A 23,523-nucleotide genomic window follows, 5' to 3' on the forward strand; every position below is an offset into this window, starting at 1 on the left:
AGGAATTGAGAATCTATTTGCACGCCTCATGGTATTAAAACAAGACATTGATAAATCGAGTTTCAAAAGTGATTTCTTTCCCAAAGCGACTAAACACGTATATCCTTATTGTGTTGGGTTGGATTCGTATCTCATATGTGAAATGTAGATATTAAAAAGAGTCCTCTCTTTTTTAAGGTTCCCCCGCATATGCGTGCTAGTCATTCCCAACTCTAGGGGGCGGTGCTCATCTCCGTTTCTAAGCCAAAGAGCCAGTGCTGTCCGAAGACGTCTCCATGGTCCTGTGGCTAGCATGACTCAATGCCAAAGACGCACGGAACGCTGTTACCTTCCCATCAAAGGTGGTCCCTGTTTTTCTACTGGCATTTTTTACATCCTTTCGAACTGCTAGGTTGGCAGAAGCTGGGACAAGTAACAGGACCTCACCCAGTTATGCGGTGCTAGGGATTCGAACCGCTGAACTGCTGACCTTCTGATCGACAAGCTCAGCGTCTTAGTCACTGAGCCACCGCACCCTTCCTCTCTTTCTTAGCCAGATACTATTTCTTTCCGAAACAACATTGAATAAGTGCCTCGGACTTCAATATACCTGATTATATCATAGAATATCTCCCCTGCTCCACAGTTTAGGTGATTAAAAGAAAAGATACTACATGGAGTGCCCAAATCAAACAGCTCCAAATGAATTTATCCTTTCTGGGTTTCCATACCCACAAGGGCTCAAGCTGCCCTTACTTCTCTTCTTCTCGGTCATGTTTATCCTGACTCTTTCTGGAAATTCCCTCATCATTGGGGTGGTGATCTCTAACCTTCAGTTGCATAAGCCCATGTATTGGTTCCTTTGCCATCTCTCCATCTTAGACATGGCCTTCTCCTCCGTGGTGGTCCCCAAAGTCATTGCAGGATTTATTCCTGGAGGAAAAGTCATTTCCTTCATAGGGTGTGTCGCTCAACTCTACTTTTTTCATTTCCTGGGATGTGCAGAGAGTCTTCTCTACACCTTGATGGCTTATGACCGCTTCCTGGCCATTTGCAAACCACTCCACTATGGCAACATCATGAATTGGAAAGTATGCCTCCTCCTTTGTTTGGGTACCGTAATTGGAGGCAGCCTCAATTCTACGTTTCAGACTTTTCTTACCTTCCACTTGCCTTATGGACATAGACACTACATTGACTATGTCTTCTGTGACATTCCTGCCATGCTGAAGTTGGCTTGCGTTGATACAAAACTCAATGAGTTGATGAGCTTCATTGACATTGGCCTTGTGGCCATGACCTGCTTTCTGCTTATCTTAGCATCGTACGTCTACATCATCCTAGCTATTTTGAAGATTAGTAGTAGTGAAGGACGGAACAAAGCTTTCTCAACTTGTACTGCCCATCTTATTGTTGTGGGCATCTATTACCTGCCTGTGATATATCATTATCTGAGACCAGCTTCTCAGGGCTCCATGGATGGTGCGGTAAGCGTGTTCTACACTACAGTAACGCCTTTTTTGAATCCACTGATATACACACTTAGGAACAAGGAGATGAAGACAGCACTGGTGAAATTGTGGAGAGGAAATTCCGAGTAGCAGGCAGGAAGTAAACAAGCTTGTTTTTACTTCATTTTTCTATTACCCGAAATCACCCGAATAGAGAAAAGTGAACACAACCTCCTAGAAATGCGGTAGTACTCAATGCCTTTTTGTGTGTCTTCCTCAGAGGTTGTGTCAATCAAAAATTTGGGGTTGATATTGTGTTCCAGGGTAAGTTTGCTCTTCTGATATTAAAGATACTAAACAATTCCAATTCCAGCAGGGGGTTTTTCCATGTACATTGCGTAAATGACTATTTCTCCATTGAAACTGAGTTCCTCATATTAATCTCTCATTCTCAAATTGAAATAATTTTATCGGATGTTCGGAATTTACATGTTGTAATTTGCTATTGGGCACTCGAATGGGAAAACAAAATTTAAAGGAAATTAAAAAGAAGATACCGAATTAATAAATATAGTCATGACTCTCAGCATATTTAATATGACAGTTCTCAGTGCCTCGACTTTCCCTACTTCCCAGGACTTTCTATAGACCATCAATGTTGTTAACCCTAAACATTGGGACTACCTATTTCCAATACTTTTTGGTCCACCCATTGTAAAAAGCCAAAGCAGACCCTACACCATTTTGGACAAATGGCAGTCCAGTCTCTTCTTGAAAGCTTCTAGTGATGAAGCTCCCACAACTTCTGAAGGCAATTTCTGTTCCACTGGTTGATTGTTCTTACTGTCAGAAAATGTCTCCTTATTTTAAGGTTGAATCTCTCCTTGTTCAGTTTCCATCCATTATTCCTTGTTGGGCCTTCAGGTGCTTTGGAAAATAACTTGACTCCTCCTCTCAGTGGCAGCCCCTCAAATACTGGAAGACTGCTATCCTGTCTCCCCTGGTCCTTCTCTTCACTAGACTAGCCATGCCCAGTTCCTGCAACTGTTCGTCATATGTTTTAGCCTCCAGTCCCCTAATCATCTTTGTTGCTCTTCTCTGCACTTTTTCTAGAGTCTCAACATCTTTTTTATAGTGTGGTGACCAAAACTGGATGCAGTACTCTAGGTGTAGTCTTACTAAGCCTTTACAGAGTGGTATTAGTACCTCCCTTGATCTTGATTGTATCCCTCTGTTAATGCACTTTAGGATTGCATTGGCTTTTTTGGCTGCTGCCATCCACTGCTGGCTCATATTTGTTTGTCCACTAAGACTCTCAAGATCCCTCTCACAGTTACTGCTATTAAGCTTGGTTTCACCCAGTCTATATGTGTACTTTGGGTTTTTCTTGCCTAAGTGTAAGACTTTACTTTTCTCTACATTGAATTTCATTTTGTTAGATAATGCCCACTGTCCAAGTCTGTCAAGATCCATTTGGATCTTGAGCCTATCATCTAGGGCAGTGGTGACAAAGCTTTTACTCACTGAGTGCCAAACAGGTATATACTTCATGCACTTCTTCGCACGTGCCATCTACATTAACAAGCAGCTCCTTCCCCATGTGCTGTGCATGCAACTGCACCATCTGCGCACACGCACAGGTTTCACACGGCTCCCCCATGCACTGCGTGCACAATCGCACCATCTGAGCATGTGCGTGGTTTTCACGCATGCAATGCACACGAGTGAATGCCATCTGTGCATGCATGCACTGTGCACCAGTACTCTCATGTGCATGCACAAACACTCGTGCAGGAGAGCTCCAAAGACCAGCTGTGTCCCCTGAATTGCATGCATATGCACCGGAGGACCGAACCACAGCTTGGGAGGCGCACACCTGCGCAGCTGCAGGTGAGTTGGGCGACAGCTCATGTGCTCAGAAAAATGGCTCTGCATGCCACTTCCGGCATGCGTGCCATAGGTTCACCATCATGGATCTAGGGTGTTGGCTATTCCTGCCAGCTTAGTATCATCCTCAAATTTGGTAAATTCCCTTTCTATTCCCTCCTCTAAGTCATTTATGAAGATATTGAAGAATACTGGGCCTAGGACAGAACCTTGTGGTACCCTCCACTGCTTACTTCCCTCCATGTAATTCAACAATGTCAAGTTGACAGTGTCTCTTGTAGAGAGAGAGAGAGAGAGAGAGAGAGATGGGGAACTGACTAATGAGTAATAGAAAGCAAATACTGGACTCTCCAAAGATGTAGAAAATCTACTACAGTTAATTCTTCCTAGATCCTTCAGCTTTCAGGGGCAGGGGCTGTCATCAAAAACTGTCTCTGTAGAGTGTCAACCATCCAAACCAAGAATTCAGCATAAATAACATATCAAACCAAGGAAGTAAATAGGTCTGGTAGAATGGAGGCTAGTTTGTCTCCAGCAATGGTCTCGATGTGCCTTCTGTTGTGGTCCGCCAGCAGCCTGTGGAGCTAGCAGTGGAGTTGGACAGCGATGAGGCTGAGGAAGAACATGGGCCAGTCCTGGAGGCTGGGGAAGGCCCGGATGAGGGCTCTGCGTCAGAGGCAGAGATGGGGCCAGGGCTATCGGGGAGTGATGTGCAGACTTCGGAGCCTCCAGAGGCTGACAGTAGAGAGGCAGAGGAACAGGAGGAGCCTGTTCCTAGTGCACATATGAGAAGAGCTGCCAGAAGACAGGAGCAGATAAAGCAGAAAGGATGACTCGGAAGATGATTGGCCCCTCCCATAAGGCTTAAAAGACCAGCAACGGCTCTTGGCCTCTTTGCCGGAAAACAACATTGAGAGAATTGCTTCTTGTTTCACTGTATTCATTTCTTGTCGGCATCTTCTGCTTCTGAACTTTTGCTAAGAAAAGCCTTTGACAGTTTGTCTAATTATCTCAAGGTCAGGTGATAAACTGTGGAATGGTGTTTTGAAGAATTTGCTTTAATTTAGTTTGGACTACGCTGAGAATTAGTTAATTCTCAGCTGTTCTAATAAAGTCTGTTTGTTTTCGAGCTGTTTGTATTTAATGCTAACTACTCGGTGCCAAAAGGTTCGCCAACATTGTAATAGTGCAATAAAATAAACAATAAAAAGGACAGAACAAGAAATTCTGCTATATGATTATGAAAAAAGAAAAATGGACCAGTAGAGTGCAGAGAACAAGGAGGGGAGGTGGAGTCTGCCATCAATCCAGAGGCACCTCCAATAATATAAATGAGTTCTCGGAACCTCCCTTTCCCTACTACACAGAAAGGTGACTAGTGAGTAACAGAAAGGAAATACTGGACTTTCCAAAGATGTAGAAAACCTACTACAGTTTAGATCACAGTGTCAAACTTGAGGCGTCACATTGCTGTTACATGATATATTGCGATGTTGTTGTTTTTTTCACTTTGCAGAGCTGGGGTGGGCATGGCCTGCGTCTGACGCATCCGACTGGCAGACCGCCAGTTTGACACCCCTGCCCTAGATCCTTCAGCATTCAGGAGCAGGGGCTGTCATCTAAAACTGACTCTGTAGAGTGTCAACCATCCAAGCCAAGAACTCAGTGTTAAGGAATTCGCAGAGTAACCCTTGAATAGCAAGGGTGTGTACATGAAAGCGATTGAGAGTAGATATGAATAAACCCAGTCAACACACAGATACACTGAGTTGTGTTTACTTTCAGGAAATAGTAAGGCACAGTCCAATAAACAGTCCAGGTCATTCACATATAAAGCAGGAGATAGCAAAATTACAGTCCAGGGATAATCCAAAACAAAGTCTTCTTACCAGTCGTCGTAGTCATTCACAATAAACAGTTCTTCTGGATTTGCAAACAGTAGCATACAGAGATATCAGAGAGCAAGGACAGCAAAGAGAAACAAACCATGTTTCTAGCTCCCTCTTAAGGAGATTGGCTACATAGTTAACCAATCAGGACACAGCATGATGCAATACAGCAGTCTTAAAGCTATATTGATGGTTTATATATTGCCAACCCAACATGTCAAACCAAGGATGTAAATGGGCCTGGTAGAATGGAGACTTCTTTGTCTCCAGCAAATGGTCTCAATGTGCCTTCTAACTTTGGCTTTGAACATACCGTATACGTTAATGTTTGTCAGCAAGGCTGGCTGTGGAATTCTGAGAGTTGAAGACCACAAATCTTAATGTAGACAAGTTGAAAACAACTGACATAGACAATTATTTACTTGGGAAGCCTCTAGGTTCTTCTTACTTTCCTCTTAGTAAGGCTTTCTAATGAGGAGCCATCTCTCCCAGGGGAGGGATTCAGCCGGTTCAGACCGGTTCGGGTGAATGGGATGCTAATTTTACATCTGGTTTGCCAAACTGGTAGTTGCAAGGACTGGCTGGCCCCGCCCATCCCACCCCGCCCCTTCCAGGAGTCTCCACGTGGCTCGTTTTGGATGTCAGGTAAGTGCAGGGCCCACGCAGAGGAACTGGGAGGACAAAATAACGGGCCTCCTGGAAGTTCTGGAAAACTGAAAACGTGCCTGTTTCTGGCCTCTGGAGCCTGGAGGAGGCTGTTTTTGCCCTCTCAGAGGCTCGAGGAAAGCCTCCAGAGCCTGGGGAGGATGAAAATGCCCACAACCACCACCATGGTGCAGGAAGCCGAGTAAGCCATGCCCACCCCTGATCTCTCCCCTCTGCTTAAGCAAAAAGGCAAATCCTGGCAGTATTTGTTTATAAACGCCTGATAAGGTTAATTGCAGCCAATGCTTCCTCCACAAGCTTCTCTTCTCTAGCCTGACTGGGGAGTTGATTTCTTGATCTGGTCTACCTAGTGGAGCTGACAGCCTGTGCAATGCAACCCCTTGACCCAGGGTTTGGTCCCAACTCAAAGAACAATCTGAACATCTGAAAGATTGCATCTTTTTCACTAGAAAGATGAAAAAGATTGCTAATCTTGATTGCTAAGATTGCTAAAGGTCTGTCTGTCTGTTTATGGATGGATTGCTCAACACTCATAAATGCAAGACCCAAGTGCTATACCAGAGGTCTTCAAACATGGCAGCTTTAAGACTTGTGGACTTCAACTCCCAGAATTCTCCAGCCAGCATAACTGGGTGGAGTCCAGTTTGAAGACCTCTGTATTATACAATGATTAAAAACGCAATTACAATGTTCTTAAGGATAAAAATTTTCAAAAAAATCAACACAAACAAGAAAAACACACATCAACGTTTCTTACATCTCCCATAATTAGCTCATCTAATGCCTTTGTCCCAATGCTCACATCGATGACATCTTCAGAGCCTTTCTGGATTGGGACCAATCAAATTTAAAGGGGAGAGATTATTTATTTATTTATTTATTTATTTATTTATTTATTTATTATTCAAATTTCTATACCGCCCTTCTCCTTTCGGACTCAGGGCGGTGACCAGCCAAAATAAAAACATCTATACATAACATTACAATTAAAAATAGAGTTAAAATAATTTATAAATTTGGCCTGTAATTTAAAACTTGTCAATTTAAAATCAATATCAAAATTTTAAAACTAACCCTAAAATCAAGACAGACCGGCTAACTGAAAAAAGTAAGTTTTTAGGGCCCGACGAAAAGTCCGGAGGTCGGAAATCACTTGTATCTCTGGGGGTAGATTGTTCCATAGGGTAGGTGCCACCACAGAGAAGGCTCTCCTCCTGGGGGTCGCCAGCCGGCATTGTCTGGCCGACGGCACCCTGAGGAGGCCCTCTCTGTGGAAGCGAACCGGCCGGTGGGAGGCTATTGGTGGCAGAAGGCGGTCCCGTAAGTACCCCGGCCCTAAGCCATGGAGCGCTTTAAAGGTGATCACCAACACCTTGAAGCGCACCCAGAAGTCCACTGGAAGCCAATGCAGCTCGCGCAGGAGAGGGGTCACATGGGAGCGCCCCGTCGCTCCCATAATCCCCCGCGCGGCCGCATTGTGTGATTATACCACAGGGCAGGCCTCACATCTCAAAAAGTGATTTATTCATCCTGCCTGTTATGTGTTATTTATTTATTTATTTTGCCTAATATCAATGGTGGGATTAAAATAATTTAACAACCAGTTCTCTGCCCTAATGACGGGCTGAGTGGGTGTGGACATGATGGGCGTGGCCAGGTGTGACAGGCAGCACTCAGCCTCCTGCACCCCCCCCGAGAGCAAAAATGGGCCATGGGGGGGGGGGGGGGCGTGCCGCATCCCTCTGCACTCCATTTTGGGCCTAATAGGCCTCCCTGCAGCCTCCTGGGAGTGAAAAAGGGCCATGAGTGGGTGACCCCACACACCCCCGCTGCCCCATTTTGGGCCTAGTAGGCCTCCTTGCACTTACCTGGGAGGCAAAACGAGGCACGTGGGGACTCCTGGAAGGGGCGGGATGGGGTGGGCGGAGCCAGCCAGCAATCTAACAACCAGTTTTCCCAAACCGGCTGAATCCCATCCCTGCCTAGTATATTTTTGCATTGTATGGGACTGGGAGCTACTTTGAGGCAGTGGTGAAGTCCAAATTTTTTTACTACTGATTTTGTGGGCGTGGTGTGGCTTGGTGGGCATGGCTTGATGGGCATGGCAAGGAAAGGATACTGCAAAATCTCCATTCCCATCCCACTCTGGTGCCAGCCAGAGGTGCTATTTGCCAGTTCTCCAAATTACTCAAAATTTCCGCTAGTGGTTCTCCAGAACCTGCTGGATTTCAACCCTGCTTCGAGGATTTCCATTTTACATGGCAAAGTGACATATACAGCATGTTAATGGATTAATTTAAAAATTTCAAGGACAGGTCACACAAAGCCTCATTTCATACACCTGTCCCACCGCCCTGTTTTTGCTCACTTTAAATGACCAATTTAACCCACTTAACCACTTAACCCACTTAGCTCTATTCCGATTGATTGATTGATTGATTGATTGATTGTGTCAGATGTAAATGCCTTATTCTCTAATGTGTAAATAGTATATGAACGGGGTATCAGGGGTTAACTTATTCTTCACTTCTTAATGTATTCATAATTCACCACTCCCATATCTAGCTCCACCCATTGTATATATAAGGAGTTGTATGCACACACTTCCTTGCTTCTATCTGTGAATATTCAGTGAATATAGAATGCCTAATGTAAATAAAAGGAGATATATTTAAATCTTTAACTCTTGCTAAATTTATTGAGTCTGATCCTGAAAATATTGCAACAAGCTGGTAGCAGAGGATGGTTAATTGACTCAATAAATAATTAAAAATGTCTAAGAAAGATAGGCCCAACACCAGGGCATACAACAAAGAAATGGAAACAGAACAAGAAATAATCAACGAATCCACAAACGCGATTTCGAGAGAATCCGAAGAATACACCACTGAAGACGAAGAAATAATAGATGAAAATGATGATCAAGAGGAAATCGAAATAGAGAATAACGAACTCAGGTCAGAGATATTAAAACTATTGAAGAGCCAGAAGAATGATGAAAGCCTCATCGCGAAACTCCAAGATATGCTGAAGAACAGCGGAGCAGCGAGAGAGAAGCACATCAATAATGAAAAATCAAAAGACCCAAAAATAGTGAGTGATATGACTGCAGAAAAAATTATTGTGAAGAAGAAAAACGGTGATCCCGTGCGAAATTTTGAATGGCAGCCATCTTGGTTTCAACAGACCTCCAGGGTGAGCGAAGCAGAGCCAATCAGAAAACTCAATTCAAAATTTCTGGCGCGAAAAACATTATCAGACAACGAAAACGAAAAAGAAGATTCAAACACCTCAGAAGAATCAGAATCAGAAAGTGAAGGTGATTCAACAAACAATCAAATAAAATCAGCAATGAAAACGCTTTTTGCTGCATTTGGGCCAAAACTAAGAATTAATAAAAAGCTAACGAAGAAGCGAACGAGCAAGCCAATGCCTCAAGACCTGCCTGCTCCCATCCTGACTACGAGAGCGCCGACGCCCGAACCCAGAGAGTCCTGCCGATACCGCCCCACGCCACAGACCGAAGCAAGCACCAACGCCCTCAAAAGAAGAGGAAGAGCAGCAGCCATCGTCAGGACTCCTAAGATCGAGCCAGAGACCGATTCGTCTGAAGAAGAGCAGAACGAGCGAGCCGCAACGAGGAGAATCTCTCACGACGACTCCAGGGAAGAAATGGACAACGCGCATGCGCAAGACTACGCAGACGGTCCGGGAAGACATGAATTGACGAGAAGACCATGCAGGCTCGTTGCGAGCATCCCCACACCGTTTTGTAACTTTCTGCATTTACGAGACCACGGACTACCTCAGGTTGTAAGTAATGGACTTAATAATGTCGGAAATTTACCCAGTGACTTCCCAAAGCTAAGGATAGATGGCATTAATTTACAAGAATGGTATCAGCAGCTCCAGGTTGTCTTTATGAAGGAAAACTTACTGTTTTTTATCACTAGTCCCCCAAAAAGACCTTGGACTCTAAAAATAGACTGTTTACACCATAGAGCATTTTTCTTATTAATATCTAGTGTGTCTCCTGCAATGTATCACAGCATTAAGCAAAATCTGACTGTTTCAGAAATTATTCAGTGCATGTTCAATTTGTTTCACAGTGACAGTGTAGCTACCACCACAAGAATGTCTAAAGATTTCTTTTCATCTAGGATAAAACCAGGGGTTTCCATAAGTGAGCACTTAATATATTTAAACAAAATAAGAGCTGAACTGCATTTAAGGGGGGAGGTGATTTCAGACCAAACAATGAAAAGTGTTATTATCAACTCACTTGATCCATCATGGGACAATTATATGTCACATTTAGACACAATCAATCTAGGATACTTATCCATAGAAAGTCTATCCAATAAATTAATAGCAGAAGACAATTCAAGAAGGGATCGTTCTAACAATCACATAGAACACAAACCATATAGGAAAGTAACTTTCCAAGAAAAATATAATGAAACATTTAAATGTCATAACTGTGGATCCAGGGAACACAATAGAAGAGATTGCCCCAAAACTTCAAAAGAAAGACATAGGTCTGAATATAGAAACAAATACAATTATAGACAATCTTCCATGGATAGGCATAGATATAGAAGCCCACCAAATTACAAAGAGAATAGAGGGGGCAGAGATAATTCAAAGGATAGAAAATCTGGTTCACTGAATGGATTAAATAAACAAGACAACACTAACATACAGCAGAATGAGAACAATAATTGGCTTATTGATTCTGGTGCAACTAATCACACCACTAATAACAAAAATATATTGTCTTCATTTGTAGAAGATAAATTTGTAATAAAGGTGGCTAACCAAGAAAAGGTTCAAGTATTAGGTAGAGGGAATGTAACCTTGCCTGGTCTAGGAAAAATAGAGGGGGTATTGCTAATACCTGAAATACCTCATAACATACTAAGTGCCATAAAACTGAGTAGAGATTCTGATATTAACATTGTTTTTTCTAAAGGAAAAGCGACTTTAGAGAAGAATAAAATAGATATAGGCACTGTGATGATTAAAGGAGGCCTACCTTATCTGATAACAAAGGAAAAATGGTTGCATAACATTGATTCAAATATGGAAGATTGTATTGAAGTAGATGATGGAAACATTAGCAACAGTGACAATGATGAATGTAAAATATCTCATGATCATAAAGATGCACACAATGAAAAAAAACCAAAAATAGGTAAGCCAATTCATGATGAGTGTGCTCACATCTTACATAGGAAGTTAGGACATGCCAGTTTTCCTGTAGTACAAAAAATGACTGAACACGCAGAAGGTGTTAAAATAAAAAATTGTGAAAACTATTTGGAATGCTCAGTATGTAAATCCACAAAATTAAAAACTAGCCCCAGGCCAAGAAAATCTACTAGATCAACCAACAAAATTTTTTATTTAGTACACATGGACTTAGTTGGTCCACTAACTCCATCAATCACTTATAGAAAACGTTACTTCTTGACCATAGTAGACGATTATAGCCGCTATGGATTTGTTTATACATTAAAACACAAAGATGAAACCTTTCAAAAATTTAAAGAATTTTATAAACGCATAGAAACACAACACAATATCAAAATAAAACAAATCATGACAGATAGGGGATGTGAATTCATGTCTAAAGAATTCTCCCAATGGTTAAAGGACAAAGGAATGTTACATTACACATCTAGTCCATTTTCTGCGTTCCAGAACGGGATTGTAGAGAGGAAGAACTCAACATTACAAACCATGATTAGATGCACATTGGAAGATGCTGGCTTAAGCAAACAATTCTGGTCAGAAGCTCTACATTATTCCAATTACACACAGAATAGAACCTGGTCCAGCATTGTAAATAAGACACCATATGAAGTGATGTATAATAGGAAACCAAAATTGGCACACATGCACATATTCGGAGTCACTGCAGACGTACACATACCTAAACAATTAAGAAGAAAGGGAGAAAACGTGTCCAGAAGACTCAGATTTATGGGATATGAGACAGGCACTAAAGGGTACCGATTCATTGATAATAATAACAAATTTATAGTCTCCAGAACAGCTGTGTTCCATGAACAGGCCAACTGGTCTAAAATACATCTTAATGAAATATTTCCAAGTAACAACAAAGATACAAAATCTCAAGAGAAAGGGACTATAGAAAAACAAAATATCAACAAATATAAAAACAAAACCAAAACATGGATAAATAGCCAACACAAAATAAAGACAGACACACTAACAAAAAAGGAAGCAAGATATTTGCATGATAACAATAGTAAACCTGAAAGAACAATTAGAAACACCAGAAATCAGATGCCTAATAAATACAAGGATTATATAATGCATATGGATGGTGAGCCAACAACACCTAATACATATGAGGAAGTGTTAAAGCTCCCTCGTAAAGAAAAGGAAAAATGGGAATTAGCAATGAAAAAAGAGATGGAAAGCTTACAAGGATTAAATGTATTTACACCTGCAGTTGCACCAAAAGATAAAACAATTATTGGTACCAGGTGGATATATAAAATTAAGAACTTAGAGGGAGGCAATACCCTATACAAAGCTAGACTAGTTGCACAAGGTTATGCACAGAAATATCCGGAGGACTATACTGACACGTATTCACCTACAGTAAGAACTGAGAGTGTCAAAACAGCTCTAGTGGTAGCATCAGCACTCAATCTCGATGTATTCCAATATGACATACAGACTGCGTATCTACACGCAAAACTAGATAAGGAAATATATGTAAGAGCACCTCACAGTCAATACACAAACAAAAATGAGACTTGGTTGTTAAACAAGAGTTTATACGGGTTAAAACAATCTGGTAAACGATGGTATGATTGTTTAGTAAAAGTACTTAAAACCATGGACTTCAATGCCACCACTGCTGATAACTGTTTCTTTGTCAAAAAGGGTGATGATTACATAGAATTTGTATTGATTTATGTGGATGACATTTTATACATAGGAAAACATAAAGAGAGAAGAGAAACTTTTGTGACTAAGCTAAGTGAACATTTCTCATTGAAATCTTTAGGCAAAGTAAACAAATATCTTGGTGTTCAAATTAATAAGACTAAAAGAGGATTCAAACTTACTCAGAGAGATAAGATCATAGAGCTCTTAAACAAATGCAATCTAAGTGATGCCAAACCTTGTGATACTCCTATGCAGACCGATTTCCTAAGAAATGCTGATGAATCATCTCCTGAATTCAAAGATAACACATTTTATAGATCAGTCATAGGTTCACTTCTTTATATATCTAATTGGACAAGACCAGATATCGCTTTACCCCTCAATTTACTATCCAGACATGTCAGCAAGCCAACAATGTACCACTGGGAAGCTGTTAAAAGAATATTAAGATATCTGAAAAATACACTAGACTTTTGTTTAATGTTGGAACCTAACGATAATAAAGAACCAAAGCTTACATGTTACGCAGATGCGGACTGGGCTGGAGACACCTCATGTAGAAAAAGCACATCTGGTTATATATTCCTCTTAAATGACTGTCCAGTTTACTGGTACACTGGTAAACAAGAATTAGTGGCCACTTCAACGACAGAAGCAGAATATGTTTGTTTATCTAAAGCTGCTAATAACCTTGTATGGTTTAATGATTTGATTTCAGATGTTTGGAAAAAACCTGTTTTGCCTTTTGTTATGCATGAAGACAATAAGGCAGCTATTGAAATATCTAGATCTGACGCCATTGGACAAAGGTCCAGACACATAGATATAAAATTTAAACATGTGAGACAATTATCTCAGGATGGATTTATTAAAGCAGTACATTGTGAAACTTCAGAACAATTAGCTGACATATTGACAAAACCTTTACCTTCTAAACAGCATAAATATTTAACTTCTAAGTTGTATGTTTTGTACTGTCCTGAATCTGAATGTAATTGGTGTTGCATAAAGAATAGGCATTTAGAGGGGGATTTGTCAGATGTAAATGCCTTATTCTCTAATGTGTAAATAGTATATGAACGGGGTATCAGGGGTTAACTTATTCTTCACTTCTTAATGTATTCATAATTCACCACTCCCATATCTAGCTCCACCCATTGTATATATAAGGAGTTGTATGCACACACTTCCTTGCTTCTATCTGTGAATATTCAGTGAATATAGAATGCCTAATGTAAATAAAAGGAGATATATTTAAATCTTTAACTCTTGCTAAATTTATTGAGTCTGATCCTGAAAATATTGCAACAGATTGATTTTATAAACCAGTTGTCTCAATGGTTTTCTTCTCATGCCCAGCACATACTGTTTTCCTTAAATAGAAAGTGGTAAATCGTGGATTAACTGTTAAAGAAAAGAGTTAAACTTCTGAAATCCCTAAGGGGCAAATTTATGGAATAGTAAAAGTAAAAATACCCAAAGGGAAGAGTTCAACAGAAATAAGTGATCATTAAAAGATACCATATTCTAAATTGGTAAAAGGAAGACCTTCGGGGATTAGGGCCAGCAGGAAATGCTCTCTTCTCTTGAGGAAATATTTCTTTAAAGCTCAGATCTTTTCCTTGCTTATATTATACATTCACAGATGGTTAATTAAAGAAATAAATAGTATTGATGAGGAGCACGTTCTGATTAAATGCTTTGCAGATAAAATCTGTTCCCCATTTTTCTCCTAATGGAAATTCTGCAGTGAAGGATGTAGCTACCTAGAAGACTAATTTATTTATTTATTTTCAAAATATCTGTTCTTAAAATGTTATTTTTATTTATTTATATTTGAATTTATATACCGCCCTTCTCCCCTTAGGGACTCAGGGTGGTGAACAGCCAAAATTAAAATACATACAATATAAAAGTTAAGATAGCTAAAATAAATTAAATCAATCGGCCCCCAATTTAAAACCCCAAAGCTATACAATTAAAAACTAACCCATAAAAAAAAACTAATTAGGCTAGGCCGGCTTGCTGAAATAAAAACATCTTCAGGGCCTTATGGAAAGTGTGGAGATCCGGGATCAGTTGTATTCCAGGAGAAAGCTCATTCCAGAGGGCGGGTGCCCCCACAGAGAAGGCTCTCCCCCTGGGGGCCGCCAGCCAACATTGCTTAACCGACAGCACCCTGAGGAGGCCCTCTCTGTGAGAGCGTATTGGCCAGTGGGAGGTTATCAGTAGCAGAAGGTGGTCTCGTAAATACCCTGGCCCTAAGCCATGGAGCGCTTTAAAGGTGAGAACCAACACCTTGAAGTGCACCCGGAAGACCACCGGGAGCCAGTGCAGCTCGCGCAGGAGAGGGGTTATATGGGAGCACCATGTCGCTCCCGTAATCACCCGCGCGGCCGCATTCTGGACCAGTTGGAGCCTCCGGGTGCTCCTCAAGGGGAGCCCCATGTAGAGAGTGTTACAGTAAAATGATCTGAACAACCTGGGAAAGGAAGACCAGAGGAAGGTATTATATGACAGAATGACAGAAAATAAATTGGGACGATTCTAAGCCTCCAATGAAGAAACAAGATTGCGTTTGAAGTCATATGATATGCGTTTTCTCATGTTCACGATTATCTATATCGTGTTTCGAGCAGCTTTCTCCAGGTCGTGTCATACTTTCTAAAGCAAATCTTCTCCTTATTTTAAGTCAGAAGTGTGAAGAATTTGTATAAACAGCTTCAAACCATAGGCACTATGTTGTTGGAGGCAAATGGTTTAAGGTTACAAAACTATGTTGATTGATGAGTAACTGAAAAAAATGTCTTGGCATGCTGAATGGAGAAATACCATTTTTTTTAAAATCAAATTTATAGACTGCCCTTCTCCCGAAGGACTCAGGGCGGTGTACAGCCAAAGTAAAAAACATAGATGCAAACATTAAAAGCAATTTAAAAAGATACAAATAAATTTGGCCCCAAAGTTAAAAAACAATAACAAAACATATTAAAAACATTTAAAAAGCATTAAGCCAGCCCAGATTGCTGAAAAAGGAAGGTCTTCAGGGCACAGCGGAAGGCACCGAGGTCTTGAATTCTTCGTGTCTCTGGGGGCAGTTGATTCCAGAGAGCAGGTGCCCCCACAGAGAAGGCCCTCCCCCTGGGGGCCACCAGTCTACATTGCTTGGCCGATGGCACCCTAAGGAGGCCCTCTCTGTGGGAGCGCACCAGTCGGTGGGAGGTCATTGGTGGCAGCAGACTGTCTCGAAGGTATCCAGGTCCTATGCCATGGAGCGCTTTAAAGGTGATGACCAACACCTTGAAGCGCACCCGAAAGATCACTGGAAGTCAGTGCAGCTCACGCAGGAGAGGTGTTATGTGGGAGCGCCATGCAGCTCCCGTCACTACCTGCGCAGCCGCATTCTGTACCAATTGAAGTCTCCCGGTGCTCTTCAAGGGGAGCCCCATGTAGAGAGCATTGCCGTAGTCCAGGCGAGAGGTGATGAGGGCATGAGTGACTGTGGACAAGGAATCCTGATCTAAGAAGGGCCGCAACTGGCGGATCAGGCGAACCTGATAAAAAGTCCCCCTAGCCACAGCCGTCAGATGTTCCTCCAAAGACAGCTGTGTATCTCAACATAAAGAATTTTCTTCTGAGTTTCTGTGGAACTTACTTGTATCTTGGGCAGGTTACTGAAATTTAAAATCCTCATCTCCAAGCTTCCATTTTCAACAACAACAAAAATAGAATAATTCAACAATATCTCTCTTGTGTTGTGAGTGAAAAGAACATGATTCTGTGACTTAGCAGACTTTAAGAATCTGCTAAGACTTTAGCAACAGAGTTCCCAAAGAGAATCTTCTGAACCCTGAAATATTTCCAGAAAGAAAATCTCAGAATTTCTCAGTGAATCCTGCTAATCCTTCACCCGTGAAAAATCTGAATTTCCCAGAGAGGACTACAATATTGTAGGAATGGGGTGTGAAAACCAAACAGACTGGACTGAATTTGTCCTCTTGGGCGTTCCATATCCTCAACAGCTCTATATCCCTTTTATTTCTGCTTGTCAATTTACTCTCGGTAATTGGGAATATTCTGATCCTGTTGACCGTAGCATCTAAACGCAACTTACAGAAACCAATGTATTGGTTTCTCTGCCATTTAGCCATCATGGTTATTTCAATATCCACCATAGTGGTCCCGAAGGTGATGGGTGGGTTTGTGGAAGGAGGATGAGTTATTTCTTTTGGAGGCTTTCTGACCCAGCTCTTTTTTCAGAGGGCTGAAAAAAGTGATTTCTGACAGGTCCTCACACTTTTGACTGGTCTTCGTACTTATGACTGGTGATCATTTATGCCCATTGTAGCATTCTTAACAACCATGTCACTCATTTCACAACTGCTTCTCTTCACCATGGTGACAAGATAGGGCAAAAACATAAAATGTGAGGACAGTCGTAAGTTCAAGGACTGGTCAAAAGTGCGAGGACCACTCAAAAATAACTTTTTCAGCCCTCTGAGTAGTCCATATGCATAAAAGGACACAGCAATAGAGAGGGATGAAGGAAGGGAAGTGAGGGTAAGAGAGGAAGGAAGAGAGGAGGAGAAGGAGAAAGGAAGAGGAAGTAGAGAGGAGAAGAAGAGGGTGGGGGGAAAGAAAAAGTAAGAAGGAAAGAAAAGAGAGAGGTGGTAGGTTTGAGGAGAAAGATTGCTGTACAATAAAAAAGATGAAAGGGAAGAAAGCCAACCCCAAACAAATATAAAGATATTAAGATAAAGAATGAATTGTTAAACTTTAAAGAATAAAAGAGAACAAATATGAATAAATAGTAATAATTAGAAATACAAATACACATACAAACATACAATGTATTTTCTTTGAACAGAGTATTTGGCTGGTTCACAAATTTAAACAGTGTTTAGTCATTTCAATTAAATTTACAATTTCTATATTTCCTTTTTGCCATATTTATTCCTCATCTATTTTTTAAAAAAATCAATATTACCCTTCATCCTCATCTCTAATCTTAATCAAATTCAATTTTTCCCTTCTATTCTATATTATACCCCTTCCCATTGTCATCTATTTTTATATCCATCCTCACATTTGTTAATTATGTAATATTACAGTTGTTTTAATACGAATTCAACATTTTAATATAAATCAATTAGCTATATAACTATCTTTTTTGTATATTAATCAATATGAACATGAATATTCCAATTACTTCCATGCAATCCAATTTCTTACAAATCAATTAATTATATTTACCAATAATAATAAACCAAATAATTTCCCCCATATATTCCTCCAAACCACAACTTAACCATTCCTGCTTTCAACACAATATACACTTAATAGTATCTCAATTATTACAATTCCCTAGATAAATAGAGCTTTTTTTCTTTTGTGTTTTAAAATCTTGAACTCTCCTCTTATGCCCTAAATTCCCCATTGTTTGCAGTTTTGCACCTACCTTTTTTGGTGAGGAAAAAGAAAAAGAAATCTCTCTCTGCCTCATTTTGTCACGTTGCAGCAAAGACCCTGCTTTACTTTCAGTTTCATTTTTTCAGCATAGCTAGGGGGAAAAAATCTGCTCCAACACTCTTTGTAGCTAGCATCAGAATAGAGCCCTGTGCAAAACAGCTGAGTGCAAATCAGCTGAGAGTCGGGAGGCCGATCTAATCAACTTGTGCTAATTAACCTATGCTGAAGCTAGAAGGGGCTGCTTTTTCTATTTTTGCAGGCACCGGTCTACTCATTTGTTTTCTTTTAACACTGATCAGCTGTAGGGCGGCCCTTTGAAGCCCCAGGGCAAGAGTTTAAACAGTTTTTTTTTTCCCTCTAGTCATCAGATGGGACTCAGGAGGCAGCATAGATTGGGAATGGGTGGGGTAAGCGAACGGCGACAGGGCTGGGAACTGGTTCGGGAGCGTGGCCAGCCAATCTTATTACCAGTTCTCCGAACTATTACATTTTTTTACTACCGGTTCTTGAGAACCGGTGCGAACCGGGAGCAACCCACCACTGGGTGGGCTGCTGGGGGTTTGCAGAGGTTCAGGAGAATTTCTAGCTAAGATTCTGTGCAGTTTGGAGAACCCCCAAATCCCATTCCTGACTGGCCCCATCCACCCCGCCCCAACCCTCCCAGGAATCCCCACGTGGCCCATTTTGGATGCAGATAAGTGCAGGGCGAGCATGGAGCCTCGGGGAGGGCGAAAAATGGGTCTACCAGAAGTTTGGGAAAGCAGGAAACGGGCCTGTTTCCTGCCTCCCGAGGACCTCCAGAGCCTGGGGAAGCTGTTTTCACCCTTCTGGAGGCTCAAGGAATGCCTCCAGAGCCCGGGGAGGGCAAAAACACCCTCCCCAGGCTCTGGATGCAGGGTGCCAACTAGGCCATGGCCACCATGGCCACGCCCACCCAGCAACCGGGCAGAGAACTCTGTGCTAAAATTTTTGAAGCCCCTGGAATTAATCCATGAAGCATTTATGAAGATCAGAATGGGCTGTGCACATAAAATTCATTAAGGAAAACTGATGGTTTATAGAAGTGTGATGGTTTATAGAAGTGTGATGGTTTATAGAAGTGTGTGCAGTTGTCTGAGTTCCCCAAAATTAGTCATTTAAAGTGGATTAGAATCCAGGGGCCAGGTTCTGAAGATAAAACTCAAATACTTTGTCCACCTAATGAGAAGGAAGGACTCACTGAAGAAGAGCCTAATGCTGGGAAAGCTTGAGGGCAAAAGAAGAAGGGGATGACAGAGAATGAGGTGGAGTCACTGAAGCAGTAGGCATGACCTTAAATGGACTCCAGAGGATGGTAGAGGACAGGAAAGCCTGGAGGAACGTTGTCCATGGGGTCGCAATGGGTCAGACATGACTTTGCAACTAACAACAACAACAATAGAGTCCGGGGCAAAAATAGGATGGGTTGGTAATTGAAAATGGGGCTTTGGAAGAGCCCTGGTGGCACAGGGGTTACAATGCAGTATTGCAGACTAACTCTGCCCACAGCCAGGAATTTGATCCTGACCGTTTCAAGATTGACTCAGTCTTTCATCCTTCTGAGATTAGTAAAACGATGACTCTGATTGTTGGAGGCCATATGCCGACTCTGTAAACTGCCTTAGAGAGTGCTGTAAAGCACTATGAAGTGGAATTTAAGTCTAAGTGCTATTGCTGTTATTGTTGTGTGATTTGTGCCTGATCCACATTGCAATTCTAAAATGAATTCATTAGCTTGATATATGTGCCTCTTTTCTAGATAAAATGAATCCTCAAAGTAGCTTCCAGTCCCATAGAATAATAATAAATAATAATAATAATTTAATAATTATTTTATTTTATTTTTATTTCTATACCGCCCTTCTCCCGAAGGACTACAGCCTATTAAAAGCACAAGACAAACATTAATTAAAATAATTTAAAATTATTAAATAATTTGGCTCAATTTAAAACCCCAGAAATTTAAAACACCCAATTTAAAATTATTATGTTGATAGCCCGGCCTGGTGGAACAACAGGGTCTTAAGTGCACAGTGAAATACCCGGAGGTCGGAGATCTTACGGATTTCTGGGGGCAGTTCATTCCACAGGGCTGGGGCTCCCACAGAGAAGGCCCTCCCCCTGGGTGTCACCAGCTGACATAACTTGGCCAATGGCACCCTGAGGAGACCCTCTCTGTGAGAACGAACTGGCCGGTGGGAGGCTATTGGTGGCAGAAGTCGGTCTCGAAGGTACCTGGGTCCTATGCCATGGAGCGCTTTAAAGATGGATGCAAATGCATACGAGAATAAATAAATAACATGACACATTCAAACAGGATGAATAAATCACCTTTTGAGTTGCGAGGCCTGCCCTGTGGAATAGTTGCTCTCCCTTAAATTTGATTGATGGTCTCAATCCTGAGAGCCTTTAGAAATGCTGTGAAGTCCTCACCAATATTCTGACATAAGGACAAGAACATCAGATGAATTCATCACGGGAGTGTAAGAAATGTTTCAAGTTTCAAGTTTATTAGATTTCTATACCGCCCTTCTCCCGAAGGACTCAGGGCAGTGTACAGCCATATTAAAAAACATAGATTTATAAAATTTAAAACCAAATTAAAATCAATATATAAAATTGGCCCGCAAATTTAAAACACACATACACCCATAATACAATTCATATTAGGCCAGGCCAGCTTGCTGGAACAGGAGGGTCTTAAGGGCGCGGCGAAAAGTACGCAGGTCGGGGCTAAGACGGAGCTCTAGGGGCAGCTCATTCCAGAGGGCTGGTACCCCCACAGAGAAGGCTCTCCCCCTGAGTGTTGCCAGTCGGCATTGTTTGGCCAACGGCACCCTGAGGAGCCTCTCTCTGTGGGAGCGTATTGGCTGGTGGGAGGTTGTCTCGTAGAAGGCCGTCTCGTATATACCCCGGTCCTAAGCCATGGAGCACTTTAAAGGTGGTGACCAACACCTTGAATCACACCCGGAAGACCACCGGGAGCCAGTGCAGCTCGCACAGGAGGGGTGTTATGTGGGCGCGCCGATTTCCATCCATAACCACCCACACGGCTGCATTCTGGACCAGTTGGAGCCTCCGAATGCTCTTCAAGGGGAGCCCTATATAGAGAGTGTTGCAGTAGCCCAGACGGGACGTGACAAGGGCATGAGTGACCGTGTGCAGGGCATCCCGGTCCAGAAAGGGACTCAACTGGTGCATCAGGCAAACCCGATAGAAAGCTCCCCTTGCCACGGCCGACATATGATCTTCCAAAGACAGCCGTGCATCCAGGAGAACACCCAAGTTGCAAGCCCTCTCTGTGGGGGCCAGGATCTCAATCCCAATATCCCAATAGTCAGCGATGGAGCCAGCTGACTATACCAGGGCGCCGGTATAGTCAATGTTGATGTGTGGTTTTCTTGTTTTTGTTGATTTTTGACCATTTTTGTCATTAAAATATTGTAATGTTTGACAAACATCACATCAATTAAAAAGCAGGAGCTGTGAACACCGGCTGGCAGTCAAATGCCATGATCCCTAATTCTTAATCTCTACCCACACTGACACCAAACAACACCAGTTCGATGGGAACAACACAAAAATCATTGGACATGCTACCACCTGCCACACTTGTGAATTCATTGAAGCCTGGCACTCCACAAGCAGTTCCATCAACAGACAAATTGACCTACCACCAGCCTACAAACCCCTCAGAATCCAAATCAACCACACAGCCAACCAGAGATAGCACCAACCCTCAACCAACCCACGCAACTCCTCCCAACCACCACTTCACCTCCCAATGACCCTCACCTGATGAAATCTCCTTATCACAAGACGCATCACAAGAGTCACTGATGACTCACAGCTGACCCATCACTTGACACACCCACATCTGAAACCAGTGGTGGGATTCAAATAATTTATCAGTTCTCTGCCCTAATGACCAGCTGGGTGTGGTGTGGCCATGGTGGGCATGGCCAGGGGGTGTGACAACAGACCTCCTGCACCCCTTTGGGAGCAAAAATGAGCTAGGGGGCGCGTCACCCCCACACCCCTTTTTTGACCTAGTAGGCCTCCCTGCAGCACCCTGGGAGCAAAAACGGGCTGCGGGAAGGGGCATGCCGCACAACCCTGAGCCCCGTTTTGGGCCTAGTAGGCATCCCTACACTTACCTGGGAGGCAAAATGGGTCGCATGGGGACTCCTGGAAGGGGTGGGGAGGGGAGGGGCCAGCCAGCAATTTAACAACCAGTTTGCCTGAACCAGCTCAAAGCAGCTGAATCCCATCACTGTCTGAAACCCTTATAAACAACACTGACACTAATATTCCCTAAACTCTGCTGAAGATTTTACAAGCTTCCATAATCCAGAAAAAGGAATTTTTAACTCTAGGGGCTGTTCAGTAATATGATACAACTTGCATCCTGTGGATTTTAACAACAGAAGATATGTCTAATAGGAAAGGAGTCCCTTAGATCAAAGATGTCAAACTCAAGGCCCATGGGCCGAATCTGGCCCACAGAGCTGCCCTGGAAACAGCAAAGGACCAGCCTGTGGAGCCTCTGCCAGTGAAAACAGAGCTCGAGAGGGCAACATGTGGTCCTCCCGAGCTCCGTTTTTGCTGGCAAAGGGTTGCAAGAGGCCGTCACAGCTGAAACCGGCGCTCGGGAGCCCATTTTTTATGGCAGAGTGCTCAGGCCACCACAGACGCCCCTGTCATGACTGACGTTGAGCCAACCACACCCACTCTGGCCACACCCACCCCAGCCCCCCGAAGTCAAACACAACCCTGATGCGGTCCTCAATGAAATTGAGTTTGACACCCCTGCCTTAGACCATCAGGCTCTAAGGCGGGGCTGCCAAATTCCCAGCCCATGGATCAGATGCGTCATGTCCACGCTCAGTTTAGTGAAGGGGGGAAAGTCCCGATAAAGTCAGATGTAAGTTCTTAATAGACAGGAACCCCAACGCACCTCTGCTTCCGGATCTGAGGGGATGGGTAGCAGAGGTGGTATTCAGCCGGTTTGGACCTATTTGCCCAAATCTGTAGCGGAAATCACGGGTAGCCCCGCCCATCTACCCCGGCTCTATGCCATTCTATTTACGCACATGCCAGCAAAACACATGCGTGGAAGGCCGGGCGCATGCATGGACTGGGGAGAAATAACTGGGGAGAGGAGGTCCCTCAACTAATCTGGCCCTGTGCCATGTAGAGCTTTAAATGTCAAAACCAGCATCTTGAATTGCACCTGG

At 42.6% G+C, this 23,523-nt stretch overlaps 1 protein-coding gene across 1 annotated transcript; it reads left to right on the forward strand.

Moving 5' to 3' along the window:
* Window positions 1–653: 653 nt before the first annotated feature.
* Window positions 654–1,580, forward strand: LOC139324380 (olfactory receptor 10G6-like). Its single transcript, XM_070954091.1, has one exon. The coding sequence runs from the start codon at window positions 654–656 to the stop codon at window positions 1,578–1,580; it is 927 nt and encodes a 308-aa protein (XP_070810192.1).
* The last annotated feature ends 21,943 nt before the right edge of the window (window positions 1,581–23,523 follow it).

Source organism: Pituophis catenifer, unplaced genomic scaffold, assembly GCF_029215685.1.
Source record: "Pituophis catenifer annectens isolate HBS135680 unplaced genomic scaffold, rPitCat1.0.hap2 SCAF_15, whole genome shotgun sequence".
Classification (NCBI taxonomy): Eukaryota; Metazoa; Chordata; class Lepidosauria; order Squamata; family Colubridae; genus Pituophis; species Pituophis catenifer.